At 47.6% G+C, this 27,746-nt stretch overlaps 1 protein-coding gene across 3 annotated transcripts in view; it reads right to left on the reverse strand.

Annotated features, from left to right (window-relative positions):
- Positions 1-200: 200 nt before the first annotated feature.
- The window catches only part of PLEKHG5 (pleckstrin homology and RhoGEF domain containing G5), a 125,671-nt gene continuing 98,125 nt past the window's right edge, over positions 201-27,746 (reverse strand). For 2 of the 3 annotated variants that reach the window (XM_060258784.1, XM_060258786.1), the window contains 14 exons: positions 25,289-25,474; positions 24,729-24,902; positions 23,387-23,482; positions 22,569-22,619; positions 17,087-17,236; positions 16,137-16,247; positions 15,080-15,229; positions 13,463-13,600; positions 13,228-13,347; positions 12,324-12,456; positions 9,857-9,972; positions 7,576-7,739; positions 4,925-5,785; positions 201-593 (listed from right to left, as the gene is read on the reverse strand). In XM_060258784.1, coding sequence (XP_060114767.1) covers positions 584-593; positions 4,925-5,785; positions 7,576-7,739; positions 9,857-9,972; positions 12,324-12,456; positions 13,228-13,347; positions 13,463-13,600; positions 15,080-15,229; positions 16,137-16,247; positions 17,087-17,236; positions 22,569-22,619; positions 23,387-23,482; positions 24,729-24,902; positions 25,289-25,474 — 2,460 coding nt within the window. In that variant the 3' untranslated portion in view covers positions 201-583. The remainder of the gene's footprint in view (positions 594-4,924; positions 5,786-7,575; positions 7,740-9,856; positions 9,973-12,323; positions 12,457-13,227; positions 13,348-13,462; positions 13,601-15,079; positions 15,230-16,136; positions 16,248-17,086; positions 17,237-22,568; positions 22,620-23,386; positions 23,483-24,728; positions 24,903-25,288; positions 25,475-27,746) is intronic. The other variant, XM_060258785.1, reaches the window with a different exon arrangement.

A 27,746-nucleotide genomic window follows, 5' to 3' on the forward strand; every position in this document is an offset into this window, starting at 1 on the left:
GCTCTCCACCCCAGGCATAGAAGACAGTCACTCATCTGGAGGCCGGATGAGTTAGCATTCCAAAGTGCATGATTTCAGAAAGACCATCTCCCTGCCCTCCCCAGCCCAGAAAGTCCTTGTTGTCTGTCCAGATGAAGCATCCGAAGGCAGTGCAAAAGAGGAGGATGTGGCTGGCTGACTCCTGGGGGAAGCCTTTGTGTTCTGCCAGGGCCTTCCCTGGGCACTGACCGCTCTCACCTCCACGATCCTGCCGTCTTCCGCCTGTTTACACCCGAGCCATGATGCACAATTGCCACGGACAAAGAGACCCTGTACATATATGCACACACGTACACACTCGGCTTGCATGGATGTGCATGCCCCCCCTCCCCAGGTCCCCTGTGCAGGCACAGACGCCACGCTTGTGAGACGGTGTGCCTATGACTCACGCCCATACTGCCACTGTGCTGCCCGACGCACGAGGAGGGGCAGATGAATGTTTTCCAATGCCCGAGACTTATGATGCTACATAATTGAAAGATACGCGGAAATCTTGGCGCAAGCACCGGCGTCCCTCGTCTCTTTTTTTCTTCCTCCAGCGCATTCATACCTCCCTATAACAGACAGACAAATGGAGAAAAGAATAATTTAGCCATAGGGAGACAGCTGGTGCCGGACGAGGATCTAAGCGACTGTCATTAAACAGCACTGGGTAACCCAGTCTCCCAGGGGTTGTTGCGCAGACACAAACAGGGAAAGAAGAATTGTGTGTGCTGCCTTGACCTCCTTGAAGGAAGGGAAGGATAAAAATGTGACCGTTAACATAGCTAAGATGGATCCAGGTGGGTAGTCGTGTTGGCCTGAAGCAATAGAATAAATATGACAAAGTTAGAGACCAATAATACCTTTAAGAACATAAGAACATAAGAGAAGCCATGTTAGATCAGGCCAATGGCCCATCCAGTCCAACACTCTGTGTCACACAGTGGCCAAAAATTTATATACACACACACACACACTCTGTGGCTAATAGCCAACAAAGTTTTATTCAGTTTTATTTAAGGCCAACAAAGTTTTATTCAGGATGTGAGCTTTCCTGTGCATGCATGCTTTGTCAAACGTCCTGTTTGACAAATTGCGCATGCACAGGAAAGCTCACATCCTGAATAAAACTTTTCTAGTCTTCAAGATGCTATTGGACTCTAACTTTGACACATTGCTTCAGGCTGACACAGTTACCCACCTGGATCTATCATGACAAAATAAAGTTAGTGTTGTGTATGTGGCACAGATGTACAATTCCTGCCTGGCTCATTGGAGCCTTTAGGCTTGAGCTTGGGGACCTGGGAACAATGGGCTTCAGGACCCAAATCCCTGCCGCCCTGCTCCAATCACAGGCCCCCTGCTGGCTTAAATGAGCCAATGGAGTCCTAGCACTGGAACCTTGAACTGTATATAGCTGGCCTAGTAAAACAGTCTTCTTTGAGTGCAGCCATGACCTTGCTGTAAGCAATATGATTGCTGCAACCGCGTCTCCTCATTGTGTTGAACCCACTATATTATAGTTAGAGTCCAGTGGCACTTTTAAGACCAACACAATTTTATTCGCGGTATGAGTTTTCATGTGCCTGCATGCTTCTTCAGATAAAGAAAACGGAAGAAGTCTGCTTGCACATGAAAACGCACATCTTGAACAAAGCTTTGTTGGTCTTAAAGGTGCCACTGGACTCTATATTCTATAGCTAAGCTATTTATTCTATAGCTAAGATAGATTCAGGTGGGGAGCCGGGTTGGTCTGAAGCAAAAGAACAATGTTTGAGTTCAGTGGCACCCTGAAGACCAACAAAATTGAATTCTGGGTATCAGTTTGAGTGCATGTGCACTTCTGAATTTAACTTTGTTGGTCTTCAAAGTGCCACTAGACTCAAACATTGTTCTATAGCTAAGATAGATAATAAGGCTCTCCTTTGCAAGAAGACGACGACAACGATGACAACGACAATGACAACAACTATGACATTGGATCTATATTCCGCCCGCCACTCTGTATCTCAGAGTCTCAGAGCGGCTCACAATCTCCTTTACCTTCCTCCCCTGCAACAAACACCCTGTGAGGTAGGTGGGGCTGAGGGAGCTCTCCCAGAAGCTGCCCTTTCAAGGACAGCTCTGAGAGAGCTACGGCTGACCCAAGGCCGTTCCAGCAGCTGCAAGTGGAGTAGTGGGGCATCAATCCCGGTTCTCCCAGATAAGAGCCCGCGCACTTAACCACTACACCAAACTCTGTCCTGAAAAGCCCTCCTCCTTGATATGATAGGTGGACTGCCTGTAATTACTTATTAGCATGGAATGGCACCTTTGCACATGCCCTGTTTGACCTGCCTGCCTGTGCAGAGATCTAAAAACAATTGTGTCAAGAATACAATTTGACAAATCTTACAAAATCTATATATTGTATTGTGCAAAAACATCCAATTAATATTCCAAAACCATAAATCACATAGAGAACATAAAGTCCCAAACAGAAACGCTGTTTCTAAGGATGACTCCGACGAATTCTTTATAAAAGTCTATATGGAGTAACACTACTCAGAAGTAAGTTCCAAACGGAGTCCTTCCACTGATGTCGGCTTCCGAAGGAGAAATTCGTTCCTTCACGCAATCACTGGCTTAAATCGCGTTCCGCTGCACCTGCAGCTTCTTCATTTTTCACAACTGAAAATTCTAATTTGGGCGTCTGAGAGAGGCCGGTCTGAGGACCTTGTCAGTTGGCTTTGTGAAGAAGCTGCAGGTGCAGCGGAACGCGATTTAAGCCGGTGATTGCGTGAAGGCAAGAATTTCTCCTTCGGAAGCCGACATCAGTGGAAGGACTCCGTTTGGAACTTACTTCTGAGTAGTGTTACTCCATATAGACTTTTTTATAAAGAATTCGTCAGAGTCATCCTTAGAAACAGCGTTTCTGTTTGGGACTTTATGCTCTCTATGGGATTTATGGTTTTGGAATATTAATTGGATGTTTTTGCACAATACAATATATAGATTTTGTAAAATTTGTCAAATTGTATTCTTGACACAATTGTTTTCAGATCTCTGTTTATATTGTGTTGCCATTGCTTTTTCTGCCTGCCTAGGCAAGCTTATCTGGCTAATATGAGACAATTGCTTAAAACGCTCCTCATTTGTTCACTATAATGCAGGCTGATGATGATTCGAAGCTACCTTATGGTTGTTAGGCTATTTGGCTTGATGGTCTTTGCCATTGCTCAAAATTTCATTCAGATTGTTTTCATTCTATGTTGTGATAAGCTGTCACACGTGAACCCTACCCTTGCCCCAAGGAGCTCAAAGCAGTGAACATTACTTCTCCCCCTTCTTCCATTTTATCCTCACAGCGACCCTGTGAGGTAGGCTAGGCAGGGATAGAATGGCTTGCCCACAGTCATAGAGCAGGATGTCCCACTCTTTAACCCCTGGAAAGCCCTACTGAGCTTCTTTCTGGCTGCAACTAAGAAGAAGGGTTGGTTTTATACTCCACCCTTCACTACCCGAAGAAGTCCCAGAGCAGCTGATAATTGCCTTCCCTTCCTCTCCCCACAACAGGCACCTTGTGAGGAGGGGGGCTGAGAGAGCTCTTAGAAACTGTGACTAACCCAAGGTCACCCAGCTGACTGCATGTAGAGGAGGAGTGGGGAATCAAGCCAGGTTCTCCACCGCTCTTAACTGCTATGCTGGCTCTAAGAACCGGCTGCAAGGTTCCAAGCATATGCCCCTGAGGGCTAGAAACATACTTGCTGAAAAATATTCTTTCCCGGGTATCAAAGTATGCATTTGTGTGATGCAGTCATAAACCCACAGACAGTCTTTACAACTGCTTGCTGTGGGATAGCAGTCAGAGATCTGGACTTCGAAGGAGAAGAAGCGGGTTCAAATCCCCAATCAGCCGTTGGCTCTTTAAGTAACCTTGGGCCAGTCAGACTCCCTTGGTCTAATCTACCACACAAGGTTATTGGAAGGGTTGTCAACTCTGGGTTTAGGAAATACCTGGACATTTTGGAGGCGTGGAGCCTAAGGAAGGCAAGGTTTGGGGAGAGAAGGGACTTAAATTATGGTATAATGCCATAGAGTACACCTTCCAAAGTGGCCATTTTCTCCAGATCGCCAATATCCGGAGATCTCTTATAACAGTGGGAAATCTCCAGCTAAACCTGATAAAATGCCAGAGGAGACAGCCACGTTGGCTACCCTGCGTTTGTTGAAGGCAGGATGAGATAGAAGTGAGATCTGACAGTTTTGGACTACAGAAAGGACCTGCAGAATTTCTGGAATACATAGCAGAGTGCTAGTCCACAACTTGGAAAGCTTCGATACACCTTAATATCCCACAATGCATTGGGAGGCAAGACAACTGTGGCATCTTACATTCTCCCCAACCCTTACCATTCTGTTGTCTATCCCTAGATTCAAAGTGTTCTGCACAGGGATGCAGAGGGGAGACTGGGTTAATTGTTATGGCAGGGGGTGGACATGCAGGAATAACCAAGATTTCTTTATCTTGCAAAAAACTGTGTGTGGGGAGGGCGGGGGGGGGGTTAATGGTATAGGACAGTTCTATGGGTCGTGAACTGGCAATCATAGCCACAAACAAATGCATTTAAAATGCCTCACCTGCCCAGTTCTGGTACACTTTGCAGCATTGATACTTATGCCCAGGGCTTTTTTTGTAGCAGGAACTCCTTTCCATATTAGGCCACACACCCCTGATGTAGCCAATCCTTCAAGAGCTTACAGGGCTCTTAGTACAGGGCCTACTGTAAGCTCCAGGAGGATTGGCTACATCAGGGATGTGTGGCCTCATATGCAAAGGAGTTCCTGCTACAAAAAAAGCCCTGCTTATGCCTTAATAGGACTTCCCCTCCCCATTTCTCTCCTGCCCCCGGCAAGCACTCACGAGGCCGTGAGCGTGGAGTTGAGCAGCAACGTCGTGCGGATCCGGTAGAGCTGTGCCAGCGTCAGTTTACGGTGCTGGATCGCCTGCGAATCCGAAAGAGTCCGGCAAGCGGCCGGTAGTTCTTCCCCTGGGAGCTCACTCATCAGCCGGCAAGGGGGCTGCGGCAGCCCTTCGGAGGAGGCGACCAACGCTGGGGAGACACGGACCCTGGGCAACGATGACTCCTCAGTCTCAGACAGCTCCGAGGCACTGCTGTTGCTGCTGCTGCTGCAGGCACCGGCCGCTTTACTGCCATGCCGGTTTCTGGGTCTGCTAGTCCTCGGGGAGCCCAAGAGGCACACGTCCGGGCACAATTCGGAGAGGCTTTTGCTCTGAGACAGCTGGAGCATCAGGAAGGACGGGGACAGTTGTAAGAGGTTGGCCTCGGACTTGGATTTCAGCACCTTGGCCTTGGAGGGCAGCAGCTGCACAGGGGTCCGCCGACGGAGCTTCGGGGAGCCAGCCCGTTGTGAAGGGGTGGTGGCGCAGTCCTCCCCTTCCTCCTCCTCTGCAGTCTCTGGCTGCTGCTGCTGTCGCTGCTGTTCTGCAAACTCTTGGATGGAGGTGGGTGAGAGGGTCCCGTAGGCGCTGTCGATGGATGCTGAGCGGCAAGCACCCGGCTCGGGGTTCAGGCAATGGGGGGCGCCAGCAGGGAGGGGCTCACACAGGTCCATGGTTGGGGTAATGGAGGAAGCCGTGGTGCTGATGGAGGTCTCATCAGACTGCGAGCTGAACGGGCCAATCTCAAAATCGGGGGAAGGGGGTCCCTCGCTGGCATCGACCACAACAACTGAGATGGTCTCAGTGGAGCCATCAGAGAGGCTGCAACAGAAAGGGGTTGAAAGGGGGTGAGAGCTCTGGGGGTGTCCAATCAGTTTGCAAAGTCAATGCAAGTTGCCAGTGTTAACCTTAGAAATATGCTACCTTAGGGACGCTTACGTGGAAGGAAGATGCACTGATCACAACCGGATATATGTCCAGGGAAACCTGCATTACATAGCGGTATAGCATAGAAAACATTTTTTCCCTTACGACTCCCCTGTCTCCCAGGGCACTCAGAGTATCTGCCCTCTGCCACCATTTATGGAAACCAGAATGTCATCTCCCAGGAGCAGGGCCTCCTCTGTGGTGGCCTCTGCATTAGGGAATATCCTCCCCTTCCATGAGACCTGCTCAGTTACATCTGTTGTGACCTTAAAGGATTTTTTTAGTCAACCATACATTTGGTAACTTTTTGTTATTTTAATGCACTTCCATAGCTTCTTACAGCTAAACAACTTCTAAATTGAAGTTACTGATATACCTTCCTCTTAAACCAAAACAAACATACTTTTAGAGTTCCTGACAGCAAGACTGTCCCACCCCTGAAAGAGCCCAACCTCTCCGTTTCTGCCTGAGACATCAGAATGCGACGGCTAGGCTGTTACTAGGGCTCCCGAAGTGGGAGCACATATGGCCGGGGCTGCGCGAGCTTCACTGGCTGCCAGTTATATACCGGGTTCGTTACAAAGTGCTGGTCATTACCTTTAAAGCTCTATATGGTCGAGGGCCTGCCTACCTTAGGGACCATCTCTCCCCATATGTGCCCCAGAGAGTACTGAGATCAGGGGGAAAGAACTGGTTGACAATCCCTGGGCCGAAAGAGGCCAAATTGAAGAGCACGTGTGAACGAGCCTTTTCGATCGATCATCGCTCCGCGCTGGTGGAATCAACTACCGGATGAGGTGTGGGCCCTGCGGAGTCTTGACCAATTCCATAGGGCCTGCAAGACCACTCTTTTTAAAATGGCCTTTGCCTAAATGAAGGCTTAATGTAGACCTGCAGTAGATATAATCTACTATATCCATCCGCCACACCCACTAAGGAAAGTATCCAAGATGTAGCACCGAAAATGTTAATTTTAATTGCAAATGATGGTTTTAATTGCGTTGGTTTTATTTATGAATTATGTATTGAACTGTATTGATGTTTTATATTGTAAATTGTAATGTTGTAAGCCGCTCTGAGCCAGCTTCGGGCGGGATATAAATAAAATGTATTATTATTATTATTATTATTCTGGATGCTCCCCCTGAACTAGAAAGTCAAGAGGCACAACGAGCCACCTCTTCTACATGTAACAAGGTACAATTTTTTTTGCTTGTGTTTCCTTTCAGTTTTTTCTTTTGCAAAGGCAGCTGCCAGGACTGCTTCTCAAGGAGAAGGCGGCACAATGTTTAACCCTTTCCTTCCCTCCTGTTTTTTCACTGGCAAAAAAAAAAATCTCCATCTCGTCATCATGTAGATACCCATTAAGGTTTTCCCAGCAGGATGAAACAGGAGAGGAAGAGGTTAAACTCCACTTCCTATTTCCCTACATCTTTTTTCCCTCTTTAAAGAAAAAAGTACTTGAAAAAGTATTTGCAAAAATAAATAAATAAAATGAAGGATGGAGGGACATAACGTCTTTGAATATATTATACTACCTTTCTGCACCAAACGCTACTGAAAGCTCTAAACACACACAGTGTAGAGACAAGAGATCATTACAGTTGGAAGCTGAGCGGTGACTCATGCAGAGATGCTCCAGCCAGACTCTCTTGAAGCTCCCGAGTGCTTCACCCCAGACTCACCACTGCTGCGAATCCAAGCTGTTGGTGCTCTTCCGAAGGATCGTGGGAGAGCTGGCCTCAGAAGTGCCGCTCTCACCTTCCTCTTCCTCTTCTTCCTCCTCCTCCAGGCTCTGCAGCTGCTGGCTGCGCTGGTGCTCCTGCAGCCGCAGGCGTTGCAGCAAGTTCTGTAGCAAGGGACGGGGGAGGGCACAATGTTATTCTGGAATGTCTCGGGGAAGCTCCCGAGACACGAGAAAGAGGAAGGCTCCTCACTGGCAGACAGTGCCCTTAGAGCACCACTTGCAGAGGGGGGATCCTTGCAGACAATGCATGCCTCAGGGCAGACGCTGCTGTGCTCCAGTGTGCCCAATGCAAGATCTCAGGCACAGCCCATGAAAGGGGAGAGTCTCCCATGGAGGCCCTCAAAAAAGGAGTCTATGTAACAAGGGGAGCACATCTCAATAGGAAAATCAAAACGTTGGCCAAGAACGTGGAGTCTTGTCCTCATGACTCTGCAACACCTAAAAAGGTATCTTTGCACACACTCTAAAAGTATTTTTTTTTAAAAAAAAATGCCTGACCCAAAAAGGTTTCCCAGTGAGCCATCTCTTACTTGGTAGATGCAGTGAGACAGAGCATTTGATTTTTAAAAATCAGTGGTCTCCATGTATTGAATGGAGCCTGTTCCACAGCAGGATGCTGCTTCCCTCTTCCAGGAAGCCAGTCTTCACTGCATATGACACCAGTGTTTACGCGCATGCAAGGCTGAGAGGTCAGAAGGCCTCCATGTGGCAAAAGAGTGCACTGCAGTGAAAGACACATTGTTCTGCCCCTTTTTTGTCAAATGAAAGATTGCTCCCAGGAGATTTCGCTATAAAAACCAAGTACATACGAAAATACATGAAGCTGCCTTGTGCTGAACCAGGTCCTTGGTCCATCAAGGTCAGAAGTGTCCACTCAGACCGGCAGCCACTCTCCAGGGTCTCAGGCAGAGGTCTCTCCCATCACCTTGCTACCTGGTCCTTTTAACTGGAGATGCCGAGGACCGAACCTGGGACCTTCTGCATGCCAAGCAGGGGGGAACACAGGCCTGAATGTGTTCCTTCTCAACCCAGTTCTTTCTTAGTATGACAATCTTTGCTCCTGCCTATGTTCTTTACTTCCACATCTGGCCTTGCCTTTAAGCCTCGGCCTGCAAGCGCAGGACATGCTCTGCTGGCAGCACATAAATGCACACGCACACCTTTGGGCTAAACCAGAGGGCGCTTTCACACATGCCAAATAATGCACTTTCGATCCACTTTGCAACTGGATTTTACTGTGTGAACTGGCAAAATCCACTTACCAACGGTCGATGGAATGGATTGAAACGACATCATTTAGCATGTGTGAAAGTGCCCTTGCAACCTAGTTCGCAGACTCCTCGGAAATACGGCAGCAGCAGGCAGCTAAGTTCTCAAGCAGTGCAGGGGGCCCAATTCAGACAGGGACTGAAGCACAGCGGAAGAGAGGCTTTAGCCCCTTCCTCCAGCCCACCCCCCCACACCATTTTTCCCAACCTGAAATGTCTAGAGGGGGTATTGCTCTTTTGGAAGGGACAACACATGCAGTATTCAGTTTGTTTGTTCCTCTTTATTTTATTTCTTATTTGGAATATTTTATTTTATGTCTTATTTGGAATAGCCAATTGCCATGAAATGAATAGTAGAATGCAACGTAATTTGGAATGGTAGATTGGAATGTATTTCTCTGATCTAAGGACAGAGGAGACAACTACACTGCCAACCACCCTACCTCAAAGAAGAGGATACTGTTAGGTTGCCTCCGCGCTTGAGAGGAGACGAATGGAGCGTGATAAGCAGTGCCTCAGTTAATTACTCTCGGCATTCCAGAAGGGTACAGCCGCCTCAGTCTCCCATTTTGATTTATTTCCTTTGATATATTTATTTTGATAATATTCCTTCCCCCCACCCCTGGAATCAAACCCAAATAAATGATGACCCAATAAACCAAGTTTTTGTTATTCCAGTTTGGTCCTTGCATCCACCAAACACCTTTTCAATGTTGTATGCTAATTTGCTGCTCTCTGCTTATACATATGGACGGACAACTTTCATTTCACTGTATCTAAAGAAGTGTGCATGCACAAGAAAGCTTATACCTTGGCTAAAACTTTGTTGGTCTTAAAGGTGCCACTGGACTCAAACTTTGTTTTGCTGCTTCAGACCAACATGGCTACCCACCTGAATCGATCTTCAGTATTCAGTTTGGTTGTCAGTGCTTGGCTCTCCCCCAAACCCACCTGGGCATTGTAAATCGCTTCGATCCAGCTTCGGCACAAAGACTGCCCGCTGGCCTGGAAAGTGTAGGCGCAGACAGCACTCCGGAACTCATTGAGATAGATCAGCAGGAAAGAACCTGGCCAGGATGGAAAGGGGGGAATCACATTAGCATCTTGACATTAGTAGCTATATTTTCAGAAAGCAAGTCATGGGTGGAACTAGCAAATCCAGAGCACAGACAGGGCTGTGATCCAGCATGAGTACAGAAAAACCACAGAGTGGGCTACTGAGCACTGGATCTGTTATGTTTTTCTCCTCTCCTCCCTGGGTCCTGCTGATCAGAGGTGCAAAGTTCTGTGCTCAGAACAAGCAACTGTTCTCTTAACGCCTGTGGCAAGAATAATACCGGCCTGCCTTACAGGGGTGTTGTAAGGATGGCCAAGCGATGCAGTGAAAGGCTTTAAAGATTCCAAAGGTATTTATTAAATGCTACAGGTAATGCTGGCCACTTGCATCACAATAGCACTTGCATCACAACAACTAATTCCCGCTCCTGGAGCATGCTCCCAATCCCTAACCGCTCCTCCAAACTACTGGTGGATTGAGAGTAAATGTGGCCCAGGGCTTCCCAGGGCACAGGGGATGATGCAGATCCAAATAATGACATGAAGGGAAAGGGGTTTTCCTGGCTTGCAGAGCCATGGGAGGTGATTATGTCCCATTGGGGAAACCAGGTGTACTGTTTTTATGCACAATGCATGCAAGCAGGGCTTTTCTTATAGCAGGAACTCCTTTGCCTATTAGGCCACACACCCCTGATGTAGCCGATCCTCCAAGAGCTTACAGGGCTCTTAGTACAGGGCCTACTGTAAGCTCCAGGAGGATTAGCTACATCGGGGTGTGTGGCCTAATATGCAAAGGAGTTCTTGCTACAAAAAAAGCCCTGCATGCAAGTCTCTCCAGGGCAAACAGTGCCCCCTGGGGGCATTTCAGGTAAGCGACATGGAGTGGGAGAAAAAGCTGACATCCCTTCACCCTTTGTGTCATAGTCCTGTTCCAAATCTTCCCCTAAACACTTGAGAACTATCTTCCAAACATAGCAACAGCCAGGACTTGGGGGGTAGGAGAGGGTGGGAATGCAAGGAAAACCCAAAACGCAGTTACGGTCTCAGTCTCCTAAGAAGGTTAGTGTACATTTGCCTAGTGATTAGTGATTGAGAAGCTATAGTAGAAAGCGGGGTGGGGTGGGGGATGTGGTAAAACCTGAGAATAAGCCAACCAGTGATAGGGGGAACTGAGCAAAGCTGGTTGTGATAGCAGAATATCAGATACAAAATAGGAAAAAAATCATGCACGTTGGTTTAATTTGCATAATTTATGCCTGCTGCAGAATTCACATTTTCCTAGTGGAGAATTTGGGAAATCTGATATTTTGAAATCCAGTCAACCTGCAGTCCTGATCATGGGCAAGCTCCTGTGCAGGGTCTCACGGACTGAATTGTATTACCCACCTCAATAATGCAAAATTGCCAACTTTTATTATATTTCACCTTTCCTGGGGAGGGCAAGAAGCAGTGCAGAACACTGAAGCCCGGCTGGAAAGGGACCATCCAATGGCCACTTACTCAGAGCTCTGACAGAATCCCTAGTTGGTGTGCTTAGAATAGCTGCTGCAATCTTGTTCGATGACCCTTTCAGGTGTTGTTCTCCCCCCACCCCCCAAATATACTTTCAAGCAGGGGTCATTTTGTAAAAAAAATAGGTGGTGGAGCTCATTAGCATATCCCCCCAGCCAAAAGCAACCCAATGCAAGAAAGGAGAGCCCTGGGCGAGTGAGGCCTGCTTGGGCTAACTAGAGATCCATGTGTGGGTCAAAAGGCCAGCAAGCCACACACTGTCCAAAATCACATAAGAAGTAGAGAAAGGGTGGTGCGGGCTTCTCCAGGGGTTAATGAGGGCTGCTGGGGGTGTGGCAAGACCCCTGGTGGCTGTCTGGCTGCCCGCTCTCCTAATCCAGGGATTGTTATGCAGCTGCACCTAATATTCAATGGACAAGGTAGGTGGAGAAGAAGATGCAGAACCATCAGAAAGGTTCAGGAGCTGTGCTCCTATGAGCTCCTGCTGAATCTGAGGCCTGCTTTCAAGTATATTTTTCAGTGGCAGTAAGCTTGCTTCTTTCAAAGTGAAAGCTGAAAGTATTAAGCACCCAAACTCTGTGGCCAGCATAGCCTGTGGGTTTCCTGTGCTCCGAACAATTTCACCCTATAGACATGGCACCAGCAGTTGTTATTTTGTCTAGGAGAACACTAAATGGTGGTCAGAAGCTTGCAGCCTCAGGGAACTCAGTTCTGTGCCTAATATTGCTTCCAGAGAAATTGTGGCACAGATATGACCAACTTATGCAAAACTGGCCAGTCAAACAGGAGCACTTCTTTGGGGGACTTCTTTGGGTGTACACATGCATACCCACAGATAGACAATTCTCACCAGGATCCTTGAGGTCCCGGCACACCACCCTATCAACAAGCAATGGTTGGCGGATGACCTTTGTGCGTTCAGCCTTCTTCACCGGCTTGGTGATGAGGAAGAGGTCTGTGAACAGGAAGCAGTAGACGTCCATCTAGAGAAGGCAATGCCGAATCAGAAAAACAAACCGGAAACAATGAGATCCTGAACGGTGTCAGAAGAGAATCAGAGAAATCTGAGTTCAGCTCCTCACTCAGTCACCAAGCTTCCTAGATGATGTCCTTTCAGCCTAACCTACCTCACAGGAATGTTGTGAGGATAAAGTGGAGGAGGGGATAACAAGGGACCCTGCTCTCAGCTCCCTGAAGGACAGTTTGGGAGTAAAACATGGCAGACTGGCAAAGGAATGGGAACACCTATAGACTTGTTCCAAATTGTCAATGTGGTACAGCCCTCCTTGGGGCTATATCACTTCGTGCTGCGGGTGGAGGGCTCCATCTTTGAAATGCTGTGAGGCAGGTGGGGCTGAGAGGGCTCTGAGAGAACTGCTCTTGAGAGGGCAGCTCTGAGAGAACTGGCTCTCTGGCCAGTTTCTACATATCCTCCATGCATCTGATAAAGAAAGTTTTGTTTCTCAAAAGTTCATGCTACAATAACATTTGTTAGTCTTCTGATAGAACTTGTGACTGATCTGCGGTCACACCAGCAGCTGGAATCAAATCCAGTCCTTCCAGATTACAGTCTGTCTTCTTAACCATTACACAAAACTGGCTCTCATGCACAAATAAATATATGCAAGAAACAGTCATACTCCACTGCCCCCCCCCCCGCATCTACAGCGGTACCTTCCAGAAAGGGTATGCCGCACAATATTCTCCAGGCAAGATGACACCAAGAGCCTGGCAACATTGCATTTGGCCCTAACCTTGCTGTCTTTGCCCTCTTTCATTCTAAGGCTCCCCTCTAGCAGGAGTTGGCGCGTCTCCTCTGGGGATGTCCCTGGGATGGGGGTCGTCAGGTCCAGGCGCAAGAACTCCTTCAAGATCTGGGAATGGAACATAAAAATAGATTAAAATAGTACAGGCAAGCAGACAGATGAAGCCAGCCAAGGAGTGGCCACCTGCCGACCCATCCATTTGGCCCGCTCTGCCTCACCCCACCTTGTCCACTTCGTCAGTGCTGCCCTCCACCACTTCATAGGCGTCAATGCGGCTGACGATGGTAGCCAGGCGCTGCTGTTCCTGGCGCTGGCGCATGCGTGAGTTGACATGGTTGATGAAGCGTTCCACTGAGTTGATCTGGAAGGAGGGGAAGGTAAATAAAAATCCTGAATCCTGTAGGGACAAACACTTGGGAAGATGAAGCAAGGGAGATGGGTTCCTCCTCTGCTATTTCTACCCATGGAGATTTTCAGCTAGACCCTTCCCCCCCCCTTAGCTTGATAGAGTTGGAAGGTACCTCCAAGGTCATCTAGTCCAACCCCATGCACAATGCAAGAAATTCACAAATACCTCCCCCCACATCCCCAGTGACCCCTGCTCTGTGCCCAGAAGACAAGCATCCATGTATAGTGCTGAGGAGAGGCTGGGGCTTAACAGCACAGCACTTTCTTTGTATGTGGAAGGTCACAGGTTCAATCCCTGGCAGCATCTGCAGTTGAAGGATCTTGGCTAGTAGGTGCTGGGAAAGACCTCCCTCTATGGGAGAAGTGCTGCCCATTGGAGCAGGACATACAGAGTTAGAGGCACAAATGCTACATGTTGTTTCACTGCAGGGAATTGCCTGGATCGGGGTACACAGCTCTCCCTCAAAAGAGTGACTTCAGCTCCCACCGCTCTGGGGACTTTGAAAGAAGGAGCTGATCTCCTCGGTCGCATCATCCCCTCCTCCTATGTAGTGCAGCCCCAGAAGACTTTGCAAGGATACAAACTCATCAATGGGATTTGGGCACAGAAGGGAACATTCAAAAGCCCTTAACAGACAATGCGATGAACATGGCAACATTGGCCTGACCTGGATAGCCCAGGCAAGCCTGATCTTGTCAGATCTCAGAAGCTAAGCAGGGTCGACTCTGGTAAGGACTTGGATGGGAGACCGCCTTGGAATACCAGCAGTTGGGAGACAGAGGCAGGCTTTATTCAGCCACCTTAATATCCTCCAGGCCCCAGTAAGGGTCAGAGGTAACAATGACTTCCAGGTGCACACACACGCGCATGTAACAATACCAAAAAAAAGGGCAACATTGCACATAGAAGGGGAAAGGGCATGCGCCCCCATCTACATACAATCCTTGGCTCATGAGCAAGGAGTCTATACATGTATATGTGATTAAGAGTGCTACTTTTTCCAATGTTCTGATCACAGGGAGGGAACCCCGGTGCATATGTGACTGGATTTTGTACTCCCAAGCCAGAGGTTGTGCATAGGTGGGGCCAATGTACCCATCCTTGTTCTCTCTCTCTCTCTCTCTGTGTGCAAGTTTATTTCAATACAGACATTATTGCATAGGGATCAAAAAACCCAGTATTCATTTTTTTACAACATAGAAGCACATTTCTAGCCCTTAAAAAGGTGTGGGCAAAGACAAAACAGCAGCATTCTTTTGCAAAAACTCTGCCTCTCCCTAAAACAAATAATGCAAATTTGTGGAAGTGCATCATTTTTCAGGGTGAAGAATTCACCTTTTGGGGGCGGGCGGGGGGAGTACACACAGCCCAAATTCTTTCTCATGCTGTCCTATCCCATCCCCTCTCCCGTCGCCCCCCCCCCCAAGTTACCATAGTGACAATGGCCTCCCGGACGTGGGGCTCTTCCGTCTTTTTCAGCACGGACTTGAGCAGCAGCGGGTACTTGGTGAGGCGCTGGTGCGGCTTCACCAACATGTCGCTCAGCTTCAGCCGGTTGCACTGCTTGTGTTTCTCGGCCCACTGCAGGTGGCAAAGGGGCAGGCTCAGTGATGGCAAGATGGGGGCCAGAAACAGGATGCCCCCCCTACCTCCGCAACGTGCCTATGCTTCCCAAAGGACTGTGGGGCAGCCAAAAGGGGGACTTGCCAGGACAGGACAAAATCAACAATGTAAAAATGGGCGATGGCAACTCAACCGTTTTTTTAAAAAAGACTAAAAACAAGACATGAAAACCAGCCAGGGCAAATAATCAGCATTAAAAGGATATTCATAACAAACAGGAGGTGCCCATTGCCACCTTCCAGGCACATGTGGATTGGACTCTGCAGAGGGGCCACGGGTGACATCCCTCCATGCCAGCACCATCCAGGTTAGGGGGGGGGCTTCAGAGGGGCCGCTACTAAAGTCTGTCCTAGAGTGCTACCAAACCAAGCAACTGTGGTTTCTGTACAGTGAATGGAAACCTGTGCCCACCCCCCTCGCCTCAAGTATCGGCCTCTTGCTCCTTCCTACAGGCTGATCCCAGCAACAAGCCTGTTTGGTCTAGTGGCTAAGTGCACGGACTCTTATCTGGGAGAACCAGGTTTGATTCCCCACGCCTCCACTTGCGGCAGCTCTGTCTCAGCCCCACCCACCTCACGGGGTGTCTGTTGTGGGGGAGGAAGGTAAAGGAGATTGTAAGCTGCTCTGAGATTCGGAGTGAGGGGAGGGATATAAAGCCAGTATCATCATCTTCTTCAGACTAAGCTGAAGATATTATAGCTGGCAGCTCAGCCGAGGTCAGCTGACACAAAGGGCCAATAAGGCTGTGCCTGCTTTCATAAGTCTTCTGACTGCAGCTCAAATTTCCAGGCACAGGAGTTAAAACACATTTTTGACTAGCAACCATTGGTTGGGGTGGGGTGTATCCTACCCTGCTCACCCTTACCGTTACGTAGCTGCGAAAGAGATCACTGTCACGCAGCAAGTTGCGCATGTATTCCATACAGCCTTCCTCTTCCATGCAGTACCGAATGTAAGGTTTGAAGAGGGAGCCAAACTGCAAGAGAAAAAGGAGGCAGAGTTAAGAACCAATGTAGGGTGCCTGTGGCTAACTCCTGTGACGTCACCAACCCAGGAGGCAAAAATATTGGTGCAGGTGGGTACTGTACAAAGCTGGGACTGTACAAAGCTGACTGTACAAAGCTGGGATTCTGACCATTGGGAAGAAAGCCCTTGATCTCTGCATCACTACGGCAGCTTTCCATAAGAAAGCTAGTGGACTGGATTCCACTGCTCTTCAGCATCACCAAGGAGGGCCAACTGGTTTTATAACAGGCAACTAGTATTATAGCTAGCATTTGAATGATGAGCCAATCAGGTTGTCCCTACTGCTGGAAGTATTCTGTCTGTGGCTTGACTTCTCAGTCATCTTTTGAATTGAGACCAAGCCATCCTCAGACAGCCCCTGCCAGTTTCCCCAGCTGACAACTCCCCTGATCTCCTGCTCATCTTGCTTCAAGCCCCCTCCTCCCCCCCCCACAGCCCATTTTCAACACTAACATTTGAGGCTAGAACACAGCCACGTCACAAAGAAAACAACATCTCTGAGCACAGACAGAAAGATTTCCAGGCATTTCCAGACAGTGAGATTTCCAGGGCCAATTGCTTTGTGAGCTACTGCCATTAAAGTGGTGAGCTACTGCATAAATTAGCTTGCTCTGGGGCCATTTCTCCTGAGCTAAGACAAAAACGTGTGAGCTGGAGGCTAAAAAATACTCGTGAGCTAGCTCACACTGACTCAGAGGGAGCACTGTCCAGGGCCCACCATTTCCTTTCTGAGATCCCCTCCCCACCTCATGCCAACAGCACCCCCGAGGGCAGGGCTCTCACACCCACCATCTTGAAGCCCTTGAAGAAGTCGCTAGGGTCCAGCAAGGCCCGGCTTGCCCTGGCTTTCTCCAAGATGGGGCCCATGACAGTCCTCCAGAGTGTCCGGTGCAGCTGGATGATCTCCTGGATGTTGCTGAAGAGCCGCTCAGCATCCACCTGCGAGGGAAGCAAAAGGAGGGGCGGGGTTTGCCAACTTGAAGAAAATACAGATGTTGCAGAGAGCATTAACATTGAATTACAAGAAGAGGCTGATAACCCTGAAGGAAAGAGGAAGGAATAGTCCTGAGGACGTTTTTTGACGAAATGAGCCTATATCTGGGTGTTTGTTGAACGGACCTTTCTTGTAACATTGTAATGTACAAAAAGATTATATGGTTCCAATTTCAATTCCAAAAACCTTGCTTGGCATAACGATTATATGATTCTTTAAAAGGTTTTACTAAACATTGTTAGTCAATACATCACAGTATTTGTTAGTTTCTTGTATTGCCTGTTATGTGATCCCAGGTTGTTGATTTTTTTAACCTCCAGGTGGGGCCTGGAGAAGTCCTGGAGTTACAATCGATCAGCTGTCCTGGAGCAAATGATTGCTTCAGAGGATGGGATCTGTGGCATTATACTCTGCTGAAGTCCCTCCCTTCCCCAAACCCACACTTTCTGCTCTCAAATCTCCAGGAATTTCCCTGCCCAGAGTTGGCAACCCACGGGGGAAACTCAGCACACGGGGAGGCCTGCCTCACTGGGCCACAGCTAAGGCTGAAAGCACATTGCAGAGGGGGCATCGCAAGCAGATGAGAAGGGGAAGCCGTGTGTGTGTGTGTGTGTCATTATGTAACTGACATTTCAATAACATTAAGTGCAAGAGCCAGCTGCCCAGGTGGCTGACCGTCATCCCAGGGGCCTCTCTTTGGCCAGCATCCTAAGCAGTGGGAGCAGAGTTATCCCAATTGCTCAGCCAGAAGCAAAAGCTTCTTTCCCTTCCACCTCCATAAGCAAAAAGGCCAACAATCTGGTTTAAAACCAAAATGCTAGACATTCAAGAATGTCCGAAGAGTAGGGGGAGAGTTTCCTAAAAGGTTCTTCTGCTAGCAACGGCTCAGAATTATTCCCCGACCACTAAGGCTTCCTTGGAGGACTGGCGATTCAGCATCTGACTCCATTTTGTTTCCCTTCTTATCTTAACAGGGAGAACTTTTTCTCCCTAGTTCTTCACAAGGCAGCCTTTCCTACCCTCCCTGAAGTTCCATACCTATAACCCCGTTTGCCCCCAAAGGGGCTGGTATGTGGGACGCTGGCAAGCAACTCTCCAGCAATGTCTGTGAGATCTGAATCAGGAACTTACACCATCAGGGAATGTATTTCTATAACTGCAGAAATTAAGACTGGAGACAGAAGGTTGGAGAGGGCTGATGGTGGTGTGACGGCCAGAACGGGATCCCTACACATAAGCTTTTATCTTTGCTTAAACTGTGGTCCAACAGGTTGTGGAGGATTTGCATTCAAATGGCTGCCTAAACTGTTTAACCAGAAATAGCATTAGGAAATGGATAGATAAATAAATACACTCACGCAGAACCACTTTCAATTCTCTTAAAAACAAAACACATCATGCTGTCATCTGCCTCCAGCCAAATGCTGCCTCCTGCGGCACCCTCACCGTGGAAAATGTGGTTAAGGCACTTCTTCAAACCATTAATAATCTTAAAAGTGTTTTCAGGCAGAATATGACAAAGTGAAACCAGACCACTTTCTGAGAACAGACAGGAGGCTATGGAACTGAGGCTGTGGTCAAAAGTTGGCAGGGATGAGCAATGAGAAACCCTAGAGACCGACCAAGCCCCAGCAATGGGATCTGATGTGCTTCCTCAGTGCCTGGAAGAAAACTGGTCTTTCTTCAGTCCCTCAGCAATATTGTCCCTGACAAGGGAGGGGGAAAAGCACCTCTGAATTAAACTGAGGGCACCACCTCTTCTGTGGAGCACAAAGCATGCTGGGAGATAGAGCCACATTTGTCTTCTCTGAAAAGATGGGGTGGTACAGTGGCTACAGAATCTAAGAGTGAGAGGATCCAGGTAAAGACACCTGCTGGTCACAACACTCTCTTAGTGACCTAGGGCCAGTCATATTTTCGTAAAAGCATAAGAGAAGCCATGTTGGATCAGGCTAATGGCTCATCCAGTCCAACACGCTCACACAATGGCCAAAAAAACAGGTGCCATCAGGAGGTCCACCACTGGCGCCAGGACGCTAGAAGCCCTCCCATTGTTGCTCCCCCAGCACCAAGAATACAGAGCATCACTTGCCTGAGACACAGGCTAATATACCATGGCTAATAGCCACAGATGGAACTCTGCTCCATATGTTTATCCAATCCCCTCTTGAAGCCGTCTATGCATGTAGCCGCCACCACCTCCTGAGGCAGTGAATTCCACGTGTTAATCCCCCTTTTATCCATTCTATCCCGACCGCTCAGCAATTTCATTGAGTGCCCATGAGTTCTTGTATTGTGAGAAAGAGAGAAAAGTACTTCTTTCTCTACCTTCTCTATTCCATGCTCAGTCCTGTAAACTTCTATCATGTCACCCCTCAGTTGTCTTTCTCCAAACTAAAGAGCCCCAAGCATTTTAACCTTTCTTCATAGGGAAAGTGTTCCAACCCTTTAATCATTCTAGTTGCCCTTTTCTGCACCTTTTCCAATGCTATAATATCTTTTTTGAGGTGTGGTGACCAGAATTGTACACAGTATTCCAAATGAGGCTGCACCATGATTTATACAGGGAGATTATGGTACCATATAATTTGTTTTCAGTTCCCTTCCTAATAATCCCAGCATAGCACTGGCCTTTTTTATTGCAATTGCACACTGTTTCAACATTTTCAGTGAGTTATCTATCACAACTCCAAGATCTCTCTCTTGGTCAATCTCTGCCAGTTTGGACTCCATCAACATGTATTTATAGTTAGGATTTTTGGCCCTGATGTGCATTACTTCGCACTTGGCCATGTTGAACCTCATTTGCCACATTGACACCTACTCGCCCATCCCCAACAGATCCCTTTGGAGTGCCTCACAATCCTCTCTGGTTCTCACCACTCTGAACAACTTAGTGTCATCCACAAACTTAGACACTTCGCTACTTACTCCCAACTCCAAATCATTCACGAACAAGTTAAAAAGCGTCAGACCCAGTACTAAGCCCTGTGGTACCCCACTGCTTATCACTCTCCATTGTGAAAATTGCCCATTTATACTCACTCTCTGTTTCCTATTAATTAGCCAGTTTTTGATCCACAAGAGGAATTGTCCTTTTACCCCATGACTATTGAGCTTACTTAGGAGCCTTTGATGAGGAACTTTATCAAAAGCTTTCTGAAAGTCAAGGTAAACATCTACTGGGTCCCCCTTGTCCACCTCCTCAAAGAACAGGTTAGCTAGACAAGATCTTCCCTTAGAGAACCCATGCTGAGTCTTCCTCAATAGCTTTTGTTCATCAATGTGCTTATTAATTCTCTCTTTAATAACGGTTTCCACTAACTTACCCGGTATTGACGTCAGACTGATCGGCCTATAATTTCCCGGATTACAGTCAAAATTACCTCAGAGGGTTGCTATGGGAATAAAAGGGGGAAGGGAGAACCGTCTATGCAACCCTGAATTTCTTCGAAAAAACAGTGGGATAAAAATGAAGTAAATAAAATAAAAACAAGCCAGTTTCTGTCATGGCTCACAGGAATAGTATTGTTTAGTTAATTATATCCTACTTTTCTCCTCAGGGAGAGACCATTCTCCTCTGTTTTAGCCTCACAAGAGCCCTGTGAGAGAGGTTAGGTCAAGAGAGCACTGACTTGTTACACCTCAAACAACTTTTTATTGGGGAATATTAATATTTCTTAGCTCAAAATGGTAGGCCTACGAGAGGTGAGGTGTATGGGATCTATGTCTTTGTCTACGGAGATAGACCACTGAAAATCCTTTGGTTAATAGTGGATTTTATTATAGCATAAGTTTTCAAATAGTTACATCCCAATCAAACAATTTCAAGCATACAAGAGGAATACAAAGAGGTTAGCTGATTAAGCATGGGTGGGGGAAGGTGATACAATACCTAGATCTTGCAGGGTAGACTCAGTCAGAGGAAATGCAAGGCCTCTGGAGGGAGATTTCTCTTGAGAGGAAGGGGGGGTGAGGGTAGGAAGGGGGTGGAGGAAGGAGAGGGTGAAGGGATTCCCTTTTTCCTTCCTTTTTCTTCTTCTGCAACCAGCTTCCCTGCTCCTACACTACGCTAAACCTGACAGGTTGGGTTGTCTGTTTTCTAGGGTAAATTACGTCACATCACTCAATTAACCTACCCAATGAGGGGGCAGCGTGTCACACCAATGGAAAATCGGGGTGTCATTTGTGTAATATCCAGTCAGAGACCATTCGTATCATAGATCCATACCCCAACATAGGCATTTTAATTACACTGGCCAAATGACTTTATGGCCTTGTTTTTCCCAAAACTGGTTCCTTTGAAGCTCCCCAAAAGTGATAGATTTCTCCCTTAGTGTCAACCATGGATGGGCATCCATCAAGTGGTCAGGGGACTGAATGACTTTGATGGCCTTAGCAATTAATTAAAGAAAAATAGAAACTTTGTTAAGAGTCAAAATTGTGATATCAGTTTACAGGTTATAACACACATTCACAACAAGAGGAGTGCTTAGTCTCTAACCTTTGTGTTCCTGCTGTCTTGTCCTGAGGATTACCAGATACAAGCCATTTATTTGTGTTGGAGGCTTCCTGGGTCAATCTTATTTCCTTATGCTTTGATAACGGGACTTTTAAAGGTTGCCAAAAGTGAAGGAATTTTTATGGCACTGCCCACCAGTCTCTCTGGGCCCGGAACATTTTCATTCCCAGGAGCAGAAAGATGGATGCTTCTCAACCTTTCAGCTGGCCACATGTTGTTCTGGCTTGTGGACCAGAATCACATTACAGACCTGCTTTGGGGTCAAGAAGGAACTGGATTTGTCTCCCTTATGTGCAAGAAAGACCATTCCAATTCAAATGGGCATTGCTGTATCCAATTAATATTCTAGGGTTACATTGCAATATCACATTCCAGGGGTGTATGGCTTGGAAATAAGTACAGGGGTGTCTTCCTGGGTATCAGACTGGCCCAGAGTTACCCAGCAAACTTCCATGGTAGAGTCAGGATTTGAACCTGGGTCTTTTGAATCTTAGTCCAACACACTAACAACTGTTCCAAACTGGCTCTCTGTGGTTGTATGAAGGGATTTCTACAAGGTTTCAAACAGATCCTTCTCAGCACTCTTGTAAAAATTTCAGTTCCCAAAATTTGAAATGAAGGGGAGAGGGCAGAGCTGTGACGAAGTCAATTTCAAAGCAGGTTAAATATGTCCTTGTGAATGGCTGGTGCACTTTCAATTGGAAAACAAATATAGTTTGCGGGGGGGGGGGGCAGACAAAGCAGGGAGTCCTCACCTCACACAACAGCCCCGATTCCTGCAGGTTCAAAAGACAGCAGAGGAAGAGCTGTGGAAAGAAAGAGACAAGTGATGCTCCATTCAAACTCATGCCAGGAAGGGGAGGGGAACTGCATCAGAGTTTAACATGCTGGTGGACTCAAAGCACCCAGTGCAGAAGAGGCTGTCTGCTGCATCTCTTCACGATGTACTCTTTTGGCCTCAGCTCCCTTCCAGTCAAGCTTTTTCCTCCCCAAGGAAGATAAATAAGATAAATCTGCCTTGTCCCTGCATCAAATGTGACTGGAACATTCTGTCATCCTTGAGACAGACACACAATGCAACAGACAGCCTTTTCTGGGGGATAGGCAATCGCCTGTCCCCCCCAGAAAAGGCTGTCTGTTGCATCTCTGTAAGAGTTACTGCTCTGAACATGCTGGTTGGCTACTGAGGGTGAGCTAGTCTTTCTCTGACACACTGAAAAAGTAAGCTTTCCAGGGAAATAAAGTGTGTGCACACTCTTGATTCAGATAGTGTGCCGCAGTGATCAGGAGTTTAGAAAACACTGCTTCTGCTTCCTCCAGTCAAGGGTGCCAGGAATGTATAACATGCTCTTGTGTCCCTTTCAACCCCTGCCTTGAGATTCAGCCAAGTCACGCCTTCCACCGAGCGCTGTGCAGTTTTCCTTACAGTTTCTGGCTCCATCCATGAGAAGGAGGAACAACAGCCGCCCTCTCCATGGCTCTTTAACTATCCCTTACTGCATGCATCCACCTGCAATTGTTTGTGCTTTCGGAGCTGCAGATGCCTCTACAAGGGAAAAAGGCAGGAACTCACATCTGTGATGACTTTTAGCTTCTTGATGTAAGAAGCTTCCGTGTGCAGCAGCTCCCAGATCGCCTCCTGCTGGTGACACTGCCGGCGGGTCAGAGCCTGGAAGAGGGAGGGAAAGGGAGGAGACAAGTCAGCTTTTGGGGGCCAGGCCCATCTACTATCCACACATGGAGGTGGAACGTGCCGTCAAGTCACAGCTGACTTACGGCAGCCCCGTGAGGTTTTGAAGGAGAGAGATGCTCAGAGGTGGTTTGCCATTGCCCGTCTCCAAGCCTTAGCTCCCTTCCAATCAACCTCTTCCCCCCAAGGAAGATAAATAAGACAAATCTGCCTTGTCTCCGCCTCAAACATGACTGGAACATTCAGTCATTCTTCAGACAGACACCTCCAAGTATTGGCAACAGTCACCTCTTTTGAGCCAGCACTGGCTGTCCAAGGGTGCAACATGAACACTCCATCAGCAGACCTAGCTATGCATTTGTCTAATGCAGATGCTTGTCAGACTTCCCTGGAAAGAAATTTAAGAAGGGAAGCTCGAGGGTGGCTTTCCCAGCAGGAAAATGGTGAGGAAGGGAAGGGGTTAACATTCCTTACTCCTCCCCATCTCAGCCACGCTCACCCTTGATAAAGCAATCCTGGAGGCTGCATTTGCAAGAAAGAAAGAAGCTTTTAAACATAAACACAGAACAAAGCAAGGGCTTGGCTTACAGTGCTCTCTGAACCAGCGGATATGAAATCCCTAATTCTCATAAGAATAAGACACTAATGACTAGGACTGCTAACCTCCAGCAGAACCTTAGAGACCAACAAGATATCTGAGGAATAAGCTTTCAAGAGTTGAATCTCCCTTCCTCTGGCTGTACTTCTGCAGTCCAACATGGCTACCCTCCAAAACTACTGCGGGGTCATGAATCCCTACTGTCCAGCCATGTGCACACCCTGACCCTCCAGTCTTCGCATTGCAAAAATGTTATTCCTAAACTCCCCAATTCAAGGTCCCTATGATCACCTCATAGAGTTGGAAGGGATCTCCAGGGTCATCTAGTCCAACTCCCTGCACAATGCAGGAAACTCACAAATATCCCCCCCTAAATTCATAGGATCTTCATTGCTGTCAGATGGCCATCAACCCCCCAGTCTATTTTGCTATTCCCCACCCCTGGCAAGCTGTGAGTATTTTAAAGGCGGGAAAGATGCTTCCTTTAATAAACCTCCCGTGAGAACTGACCAGCAAAGAGAAACAAACTTACCCTAACAAAAAAAAAAATCTCCGGGGCTAACGCTATCTAAAATGATGACAGATGGCATCCTGGTACCCTTTGGGGAATGGCGTTTGTCCCCTCACCTCGGTGCCCTCGATGATCTCCTGCCAGCTGTCTTCCAGGCACAGGCTGGCATCGTCATCATCCTCCTCCTCCCAGGAGTCTTGATCGAAGCAGAGCTGCTGGGGGTACTTAGGCAGCCCAAAGAGGCTGTAGCTGTGCAGTTTGCTTTCCAGCTGCTCCATCTTGTCCATCTCCTGAAAGGGCACGAAGAGGCCTGAGAAATGACCCTTCGGGGCTCTGCTACGCTTTCCCACATCCCCTCCGGCACCAAACCCCTCAAGAAAGGATAGCCAAAGGCAACAGAGGACAGTCTTTTTCAGTCATTGCATAGAAGAAAGCAGAAGGCACTAACAACAGGTTGGGTCTCCCAAAATCCTCCCCACTCCTATGCATCTATTTAAAAAAAGAGAGAGAGAGAGAGAACCCAGTTATCCCTCTTGGGATCTGATTACTATCTCCTCTAGATCAGGAACCAATTAACTTTCCCAAACAGCCTTTATCTGCAAGTGCCTGCCTAGCTGTGATGGCTGATGAAGTTTGCAAGCACAGAAACGGAGTATCAGAAAGGCCACGGACATACCCGTGCAAAGGGGCTGGCGCTGTTGCCCGAGCCAAAGAAACCACTGAATCGGCTGGCAGCCCGGTTCTTCCAGGTATCGATGCCATTGCTGGACAAGGAACTGCCCATATGCTGCAAGGGATCCTGGTTCGGAATGCTGGCATCGCCCAAAAATTCATTCATGTTTTTCCTCTGCCGTCCGGGGGCCTGCGGGGCAAAACCGGCAACACATGAGAAAACCGAGAAAAGTAGAGGAAACATAAAAGTCTGGGGTTATCAGGTGATCAGAGGCACCAGAGGTAAAGGGCTTTCCCTCTACCTGCAGGCCACCCCCCACCCACCCAACCCCAACATGACAGCTGCGTGTACCTTGAGGAGGAAAGAGAGCGGCAGGAAAGCGCAAAGGAACATGTCTTGCACCTTGTCCCACTTACAGAGTAATGGCAGCTGCATATCTTGAGCTGGGCAGAGAAGCACAAATCTCCAAGCTGCTTGGCTAATCTGCACAAGGCCTTGCTATTCTCGGCCCAAGAAGACCTCTGGAGCCCTCGCTTTCTTCAGAGCTGCCTGGTGCTCTGCAGATACCGTGGGCCAGAATTTAGAAGAAACTTGAACTCATTGAGGTTTCTGAACCAAGCCACTGTGGCCTTTCTTTCCTTGCATCCCACCTGAGAGCCCCCAAAGGCAAATCGCAAAGTTGTGCAAGCCTGCAGGGAAGGGAAGGAGGGGTTAACCCTTCAACCTCCAGTCTATTTTGCTATCCCCACCCCTATCCTACAACCGACTAACACAGCTACCCTTTGCAATCATCAAGGACTTCTAGTTCCCACTGCAATCGATTACAGGTTCATTAGTTACAGTTGCATTGTGGCTGATTAATTGGTTATGTTTACATAATCAACATACTGTCAAATTTTTAAAGGCAGTTGCTTTCTACAGGAAATAGAGGGCAATTTCCACTGCAATAATGACAAGTCACCACTAGGAGGCAAAGCCATCTTTAATATCCTCTGGGCCAAAGTTAGAGTCTGGGGGCACCTTTAAGACCAACAGTTTTATTCAAGCTGTGCACACACAGTTCTTCAGATACACGGAAATGGAAGTTGCATACAGGTAGAGGGGTGAGTACCAGATTAGCATACAGCATAATTAAGGTGTTTGACAGATGCAAGGACCAAATTGGAATAACAAACTGTGTTTATATGGTTATCATTTTGTGTGTGTGTGGGGGGGGGGGTGTAATTCCAGGACAAAATATAGTGAAGAAAACAAATATATTGAAATTGGCGATTGATCAATGGTGACCCACAAGTCCAAATTTACTGGGTGGCCCCAGGGTTTTTGGCACCTCAGGCAAACTACGATCTTGGCATCCATCTAGTTCAGCATTCCATTTTCTGCAGTGGCTAACTAGATGTTTTGGAGGAACCAGCAAGCACTGCACCAAGGGGGCAGCTGCCCCCACTATATGAACCCCATGCAAGTGGCGTTCTGACATACCCAGCCTTTGCATATGGAGGTTTCATCCCAGACTTTGACCACCCCCTTCTTCTCCATTACTCCCTCTAACCCAGGGGTGTCAAACGTGTGGCTTGAGGGCCAGATCAGGCCCCTGGAGGGCTCTTATCAGGCCCATGAGTGACTCACTGTCATATGCTTTCTTCTTCATCACAGCTTGCTTTGCCAGGCTTGCTCAATCACACAAGAGCTACAGAGCAAAGCCTCTATTTTCTCCATTGGCTGACCAGCACATGAAGCAACTTTTGCACAAAAGTTTGCAGTGCCCAGCCTTTTCATGTTTTCCCCTGGGTCTAGGGCTCAAAGCATTGACCATGAGATTTCTGTAATGAATATCAATAAATCAAAAGTAGATTTGAAAAAAAACACTGCAAGAGTGCTAATCTTTTAAGCATATTTTATTTTTAAATTTTTTAAAAAAATCTTTAATTGCGTTTATCTGTGTCCTTTATAGAGTTTATATCTCCACTACCTGGCATTACATTTTATGACCCACATGGCCTGGCTTGACAAGGTATCATATATGTCAGATTTGGTCCTCATAACAAATGAGTTTGACACCCTTGCTCTAACCCACCCCTAAGAGTCTAAGAAACTCACTCTAGTAACCATTCAGTCATGTTTATGCGATGAACATGCATATTCACTGAAGAAAAAAAATACCAACTAATACAAAACATGGAAGATGCTGTTTCCAGGGTTACATCTTGCGAAAGGGGGTAATGGAAAGGGAAGGAAGGGGCAGCCATTAGGGCGGGTTGGCCTGCAACCCACTTTCAGAAACTTCGGGACCCATTTTTGGGGAAGGACGGTGGATTAGTGGTAGAGCATCTGCTTGATAAGCAGAAGGTCCCAGGTTCAATTCCCAGCATCTCCAACTAAAAAGGGTCCAGGCAAATAGGCATGAAAAACCTCAGCTTGAGACCCTGGAGAGCTGCTGCCGGTCTGAGTAGACAATACT

This window comes from Heteronotia binoei, chromosome 18, assembly GCF_032191835.1.
Source record: "Heteronotia binoei isolate CCM8104 ecotype False Entrance Well chromosome 18, APGP_CSIRO_Hbin_v1, whole genome shotgun sequence".
NCBI classification, from domain to species: domain Eukaryota; kingdom Metazoa; phylum Chordata; class Lepidosauria; order Squamata; family Gekkonidae; genus Heteronotia; species Heteronotia binoei.